General features: G+C 42.1%; 1 protein-coding gene across 1 annotated transcript in view; it reads left to right on the top strand.

Moving 5' to 3' along the window:
* Positions 1-2,860: 2,860 nt before the first annotated feature.
* The window catches only part of LOC136157432 (polycystin-1-like protein 2), a 107,081-nt gene continuing 101,583 nt past the window's right edge, over positions 2,861-8,358 (top strand). The window contains exon 1 of the mRNA XM_065919327.1: positions 2,861-3,161. Coding sequence (XP_065775399.1) covers positions 2,861-3,161 — 301 coding nt within the window. The remainder of the gene's footprint in view (positions 3,162-8,358) is intronic.

Here is an 8,358-nt window from a genome sequence, read left to right as displayed (position 1 = left end):
ATGTATTAGGGGGATGAAACTGAAAATTCTTTTGCTTTGTAGTCTTATTGATCAAATAAGTGACAAAGATTCAATATGACCAACAAAAACACCAATTCATGTAGAATTGCACTGTTTTCCAAATAAACTGCTTGCAGTTGAGTTCTTGTCTCAGGTTTCTGAGGGAAGCCAGACTAACGTGGGTCTGTTCCTAGGACTGGGATGTCTGGGCCGCAGGGCATGAACAGCCTTCTGGTTCTTTTTACGGACTCATTGCCCTATTTAAACCAAACCTGTTCTCTTTCTGTTTTCACTTGCTGATAATGCAAACCAGGATTTGGAGGCTTGGGCAGCTGGATTGGATCCCTGGAATCAGGCTCACATGGGTTCAGTCATGTCCTGTGTCTTTTCTTCACATACACAGAGGTTAAGGCACATTGAGAGCTGACATCACCCAGATGAATTCTGTGCCCAGCAGTCTGCAATTAATCAGAATATGAAGAACGTGAAAATGGAATTTAGCCTGCAGATTTGCAATCCTTATCTAATGTCACCAAGCACATTTCATAAGGGACATAAATTAAGCCTTTACCCAGGAGATACACTATCTCTTCTTGTGGCCTTCCACATAGTTTTCTAATGAAAGTCATTTGTTGCTTGGCCCCTAGAGATAAGAGGCTAGCTCTGCCCAGCTGGTGTTCCAGCCTGTGAGTCAGCGCTGACATCGAATCCTACCCAGGGCCCTGCCTGGCGGAACGTCTCCTGAGGGCTTGGAAGTCTTCTGGAAATGGAAACTGGGTTGGGTGCGGGGGTTGGTTTTCAAGGGTCAGCCCCAGGGACCTGGGACGGGGCCAAGTTGGCCAGTGCGATTGAGTCCTACTGTGTGCCAGCCAAGGGACAGACAGAGATTAGGAGACATCATTCCTTTCCCCCAAGAAAAGGACAGAATAAAATAATCCAAGGGTACCTCAACAGAAAGATGGATAAACAATATGTGGTCTATATTATCTGCAGTAAAGGAATAAAGTGAAAACTTTGAAAATATTATGCTAGACACAAAGGTACACATATGATTCTGTGTGTATGAAACATCCAGAATAGTTATGTCCATAAAGATAAAAAGTCGTAGTTGCCAGAGGCTGGGGGAGAGAGGGATGGGAGTGAAAAAGAAAAAGTGGTAACTTAGGTCAGAACAAGTTAACAGCTTAAAACCAAACATTAGACAACTGTATTTTCTAAAGTCGTTGGTCACCCTGCCATGAGAATTCATTTATCTGATACCTTTTCTGAAGGCTCTAGAGTCCCACCATGTTGCATGGCTCCCTTCTCCAACCTCACATTGCTAACTTCTTATGCAGCTCATCTCATTCAGGGCTGTGTTTTGCCCTAATGGTATAAATTAGGCCCTGGTGTCACCCCATCACAACCCAAATGGCCTACATAGATATCTTTCTAAAGAAACAATTCCCTAGAGAAACTCTGGCATTTTCCCACTGCTAAAGTATCATAGTAATTTTGGCAAACTTAATTAATCTAGAAAGTTATTATGAACGACAAACATTACCCAGAAAGGCAAACGAAAAGCTAAGGTGAGGATATAACATATCTGAAAGACCCTTCATTGAACATTTATTCTATGAACTTCTTAGGAGTGCCCCCCCCCCCAAAAAAAAAGGAATGAAGCATCAATACCCGCTATAAGATGGATGAACCTTGAAGACATTATGCTAAAGTGAAAGAAACCAGTCACAAAAGGCCACATAGTGTAGGATTCCATTTAGATGAAATTTTCAGAATAGTGGGTATATGGGATATGCCATATTTTATTAACCAATTTTCTTTCAATGGATGTTTAGGTTGTTTCCAATGTTTCCTTCTTACAAAATTCTGCAATGAATAACCATATATCTATATATATGATATTTCACATATGTATGAATTTTTCTGTAGGTAAAATTCCTAGAAGTGGAACTGCAACATTACAGAGCTTTTGTTTTTAAAATTTTAATAGATGTTTTTTGATAGATATTTCTACACTGCCCACAACAGAGGTTGTACTAATTTATAATTCCAACAGAAATCAGTGAAAGAGTCTGTTTCCCCACATTTTGGGGGTGTATTTGGAAACACTATCAGGAACCAGTTCTTATAGGGCCTTGAATACAAAGCCAAGAGGCTTGAACTTGATCCATTGACCATGGACATCTGCCTGTTGGAGGGTTTAGACAGTGGGTGAGGAATGGCAGGTTTGAAGTTTTAAAAGCTTATTTTCATGATGACATCATATAAACTGTGTAGGAAATATTTATTCTCAAATAGCCATGAGTGGTAATGTGATGAGTCAGAGAGCAGAAAAAAGTCTTCATTAGGATTGAAGCCACGCTGGGAGAATGTGATTATCATCTGGGCAGAGTGGCCACTCCAGACACTAGAGCTGGATATGAGCACAACTTGGTTTCTTTACCATCCATAACTCTAGCTTTCCTGCTGTTTTTCTTTTATCGCATAGTTCCCACAAGCTGATGGCTCCTCATGAAACATTTAGCCCTGAAAGGTAATGACATAAAACCAATAACCAGGAGTTTTTATCAGAAGCTAACAGTTGACCCAATGACAAGCACACAGGTGATACAGCAATGTTATCTTTCTCTACAACACTGTTTTGCAAAGTAATTGCATTTGGAACTGTCATGGAACAAAGAGCTGGGGGAAGCAAAAAGGCAGACACATTCATTCTGAGTGTTTTGTCTCTTAAACAAGAGGTTAGTCACTATGATGTGATACAAAAAGAGGAGGAAAGACGGATGGCAGTCAGTTGTGAAGGCACCAACATATGAAGGACCTGAGCCCTCAACCCAGATGCTCCAGCCGAGGTTCAAAGATGAGTGCCTTGGCCGTGGTACTCCTGGAGCTTGCTCTGGGGCTTGGGGCCATTACTGCTAAGCCAGAGGAGGGCAGCTTTTGCTCTAAGAGCCAAGTGGCTTTCAGAGATGCTTGCTATGAATTTGTGTCTCTCGGCCGCACCTTCTATGGTGCCCAGAGCTGGTGTGAGGGGCAAGGAGGCCACCTGGTTTTCATTCGTGATGAAGGTACCCAGCAATTTCTGCAGAAGCACCTCTCCCAGGACAGGGAATGGTGGATTGGACTCACAGGGAACTCAGCTTGGAATGGAACCGCAGAAGGTAGGTGCTGTGATAATTACACTTTATGGGGAGTTTGTGTCTGTGATTCTCATCATAGCTTCTTATCCAGAGCTCCATGGAACAAATTAATATGTGCCAATTCTCATGATTAGGAGATTCTCCTTTTGGTTGTTTTGTGGATCAAATGAAATAATTCTTGCTCAGTAGCTAGCAGAGAATCTGGCACACAGCTAAAGTGCTAGAAATGTCCTTTTCTTTACTTGTGCCTAAGACTAGCTGTGGCATCTTCAGTTCTTGGTGGAATAGTGTTGGGCACTGTCCTGAGGGGCTTCATGTCCATTTTCACATTGAATCCTTATCATAATTGATGAGAGTTATCACTGTTGTCCATACTCGACAGACAAGAAAACTGAGCCTCAGGAAATAATGACTAATTTCCAAAGCACTTCCATATGCCTTTCCTTACTTGTTATGAGGCTGAAGTGGGTTAAGTGCTTAACACAGTTCAGTTCACAACAGAACATCTCATGTTAACGGTTGTCCTGGAAACCCGTACTTATCCTTCTCCGGGTTCTTGGTGGAATAGTGAGCCTTCCGTCAACCCCTGCACGTTCAGGTGGGTCCTCTTTGCACCTGCAGGACCTTGTCCACTTCTGGCATGACATCAGTTCTTAGGTGTCTTCCCCCACACTGTGAACTCTTCAAGGGAAGGAACGGTATTCTGGCCATTTTTGTTTTCCTGGGGCCCGCACATAACAAAGAATGGGTATTCATACTTAAGCTTTACACCTACCCCACGAGGCAAGCACTGCTACAACTTATTTTATGGATGGGGAAAATAAGCCCAGAGAGAGGACATGTCTTGCTCAAGATGACAGTGTCCTGCCACCTTGCATTGCCCTGTAGAAGCTGTTGGGCTTTAGCAATGAGTAACTTGGTCTGGGCTGAGCGCCTGCGGAAATGTGCCAGCGTGGATGGAAAGCCTTTAATAAAGCAGCAGCCGGCAAAGCTCAGTTTAGGAAACTCACAACCAGGAGATCTGAATTCTAAGATGCATCTTCAGGTGACATTCGTTGAATGGTTTCTTGTTTTGTTGGCACAGAAAGTGTGGATTTCAGTATATCAGATACTCGTTTACATGCAGTTAAAGGAGCATGTCTGTTTTAAATTTTTATTTATTTATTATTGGCTGTGCTGGGTCTTCGCTGCGGCATGAAGTCTTTCTCTAGTTGCAGCGAGTGGGGGCTGCTCTCCAGCTGCAGTGGCTTCTCTTGTCTGGAGCTCGGGCTCTCGGGTGCACTGGGTTCTGCAGCTGTGGCGTGCGGGCTCAGTAGTTGTGGCACACGGGCTTAGTCATCCCACAACATGCAGGATCTTCCCAGGCCAGGGCTCCGACCAGTGTCCCCTGCATTGGCAGGTGGATTCTTTACCGCTGGACCACCAGAGAGGTCCGGAGCATGTCTGTTTAAAGTCTCCAAGGGATACTGCATGGCTGTTACAGAAAATGGGGGAGATCTGAGGAGGCTGGTAGGTCCCGACCTTCCACATTCAGTGTTGTTTAAGAAGCAGGGGACTGTCCTGGCTGTGTGCGGTACCATAGCATTTGTGTACTATGCTATGTACTGTTTGTGTACTAGATTCCAGGCACTCTACAGGCTGATATGTGGAAACCATTTGTTCTGGAACAATTTGCAAGAATCATAACAATGATGGGAGAAGTCTGTAAGTTGAAACAGGGAAGATGTTTTCATTTTATACCTTTTTGCTCCCTTTGAGTCTTCTTTAACCATATGTATGGATTCCTTCTCCTCTAAAAAATGGTAAATGTATTTGTAAGTCTTCACAGTAAATATTTCATATCCAGTGCTTTCAAGATCTCTGGTGTCCTTGATACACTTACACACCTACACACACACACAATCTCTCTCTCTCTCTCACTTCTTCAGTAGTCTTGTCAGTGTATTCAAGTCTCTGAAGAGTTTCATTCAAGCAATGAAAACTACTTCTACTTTAACTCATCACTGTCCACGTATATCTAACAAGTCCCCCTGTTTCTTTCTGGAACATCTCTCACCATCCCAAGGCACACTGCTATGCTCTTTTTTAGACTGTGCTTAGACATTGCTGGAAGCATCATTTACTTAGGGTGAAATGTCCTATAGATATCAATGGGTCTAGCTGGTCCATTGTGTCATTTAAAGTTTGTGTTTCCTTGTTAATTTTCTGTTTAGTTGATCTATCCATAGGTGTGAGTGGAGTATTAAAGTCTCCCACTATGAGTGTGTTATTGTTAATTTCCCCTTTCTTTCTTGTTAACATTTGCCTTACATATTATGGTGCTCCTATTTTGGGTGCATATATATTTATAATTGTTATATCTTCTTCTTGGATTGATCCTTTGATCATTATGTAGTGTCCTTCTTTGTCTCTTTTCACAGCCTTTATTTGAAAGTCTATTTTATCTGATATGAGTATTGCGACTCCTGCTTTCTTTTGGTCTCCGCTTGTGTGAAATATTTTTCTCCAGCCCTTCACTTTCAGTCTATATGTGTCCCTTGTTTTGATGTGGGTCTCTTGTAGACAGCATATATAGGGGTCTTGCTTTAGTATCCATTCAACCAGTCTTTTTCTTTTGGTTGGGGCATTCAACCCATTTACATTTAAGGTAATTATTGATAGGTATGGTCCCGTTGCCATTTGGTTTGTTGTTTTGGGTTCGCGTTTATACAACCTTTTTGTGTTTCCTGTCTAGAGAGGATCCTTTAGCATTTGTTGAAGAGCTGGTTTGGTGGTGCTGAATTCTCTCAGCTTTTGCTTGTCTGTAAAGCTTTTGAATTCTCCTTCATATCTGAATGAGATCCTTGCTGGGTACAGTAATCTAGGTTGTAGGTTATCCTCTTTCATTACTTTAAGTATGAATTCCTTCTGCCATTCCCTTCTGGCCTGAAGAGTTTCTATTGACAGATCAGCTGTTATCCTTATGGGAATCCCCTTGTGTGTTATATGTTGTTTCTCCCTTGTTGCTTTTAATATTTGTTCTTTGTGTTTGATCTTTGCTAATTTGATTAATTGTGTCTTGGGGTGTTTCACCTTGGGTTTATCCTGTTTGGGACTCTCTGGGTTTCTTGGACTTGTGTGACTATTTCTTTCCCCATCTTCGGGAAGTTTTCAGCTCTTATCTCCTCGAGTATTTTCTCATGGCCTTTTTTTTCATCTTCTTCTTCTGGGACTCCTATGATTCGAATGTTGGGGCGTTTCACATTGTCCCAGAGGCCCCTGAGGTTGTCCTCATTTCTTTTGATTCTTTTTTCTTTCTTCCTCTCTGCTTCATTTATTTCCACCATTTTATCTTCTACCTCACTTACCCTATCTTCTGTCTCCGTTATTCTACTATTGGTTCCTTCCAGAGTGTTTTTGATCTCATTTATTGCATTATTCATTTTTAGTTGACTCTTTTTTATTTCTTCTAGGTCCTTGTTAAACATTTCTTGCATCTTCTCAATCCTTGTCTCCAGGTTATTTATCTGTAACTCTATTTTGTTTTCAAGATTTTGGATCATTTTTATTATCGTTATTCTAAATTCTTTTTCAGGTAGATTCCCTATCTCCTCCTCTTTTGTTTGGCTTGGTGGGCATTTTTCATGTTCCTTTACCTGCTGGGTATTTCTCTGCCTTTTCATCTTATTTAGATTGCTGTGTTTGGGGTGGCCTTTCTGTATTCTGGTAGTCTGTGGTTCCTTTTTATTGTGGAGGTTTCTCCCAGTGGGTGGGGTTGGACGATTGGCTTGTCGAGGTTTCCTGGTTAGGGAAGCTTGTGTCAGTGTTCTGGTGGGTGGAGTTGGATTTATTCTCTCTGGAGTGCAATGGAGTGTCCAGTAGTGAGTTTTGAGATGGGTCTATGGGTTTGGTGTGCCTTTGGGCAGCCAGTATATTGACGCTCAGGGCTATGTTCCTGCTTAACGGGAGAATTTGCGTGGTATGTCTTGCTCTGGAACTTATTGGCTCTTGGGTGGTGGTTGGTTTCAGTGTAGGTATGGAGGCTTTTGGATGATCTCTTATTAATTAATGTTCCCTGTAGTCAGGAGTTCTCTGTTGTTCTCAGGTTTTGGGCTTAAGCCTCCTGCCTCTGGATTTCAGTCTTATTCTTCCAGTAGCCTCAAGACTTCTCCATCCATACAGCACTGATAATAAAACTTCTAGGTTAATGGTGAAAAGATTCTCTACAGTGAGGGACACCCAGAGAGGTTCACAGAGTTACATGAAGAAGTGGAGAGGGAGGAAGAAGATAGAGGTGAGCAGGAGAGAAAGGGGATTCAAGAGAAGAGAGATAGATCTAGGCAGTACTCTGTTCCCTAAGTGTTCTCCACAGCCCAGAGCACCCACAGAGATTCACAGAATTGGACTGAGAAGAGAAGGGGGAGAGAGGAAATAGAGGTGATCTGGGGGAGAAAAAGGAGAGTCAAAAGGGGGAGTGAGTAATCAAACCAGTAATCACACTCCTGAGTAAAAATGGGTACTGAAGGTTGGATTCTTAAATGTCCAAAATTGATATCAAATACTGAAAAACAAAGATTAAAAATCTAGAGTAGAGGTTAGACTCTTAAAAATACAATATTAAAAAAAACAAAAACAAAAAATTTAAGAAATATATATGGGGTTCACTTTAAAAATATGGTCCTTTTTTTTTTGCAAGGTTATAGTGGGTTATAAAAATGAAAATTAAGGAGTAATAGAGGAGGAAGAGAAGACTTTAAAAAAAGAAAAGAGAAAAAAATATTTTAATTAAAACATAATAATAGTCAAAATATATCTAGGAATTTCTCTGGAGTTGTTGCGGGCAGTGTGGGTTTGGTTCAGTTTCAGATAGCTCCTTGTTCCAGCTTACACTTCTCGATATCTATAGGCCCTTTTCAGTGTAGTCGGTGTTAACTACAGGGATTTTAATCTGTTGCACTGGTCACTTCTAAAGCGGTTCCCACTGTTTATTTGGCTTCTGTTTGCAGGTCTCTTCTGTGTCTAATTTCCTCCCTGACACAAGTGGGCAGAGGTGGTCTCTTGTTTAGGTTCGCTTGTTCAGTCTTGCTGTGGGGAGGGAGGGGCTCTGCAGACAAATATCACGTGTGGGGAGGACTCGCAGTGTTCCGGCCACACTGGGTTTGCCCCCGCTCACGGTGTGTGTACTTTCCTTGTCTACACTGCTCAGGCTCCAGGCTGCTCTCCAGGAAGCGGGCCCTGA

This window comes from Muntiacus reevesi, chromosome 2, assembly GCF_963930625.1.
Source record: "Muntiacus reevesi chromosome 2, mMunRee1.1, whole genome shotgun sequence".
NCBI lineage: Eukaryota > Metazoa > Chordata > Mammalia > Artiodactyla > Cervidae > Muntiacus > Muntiacus reevesi.
The sequence above is the reverse complement of the archived record's forward strand: the minus strand, read 5'-3'. Positions and strand labels throughout refer to the sequence as shown.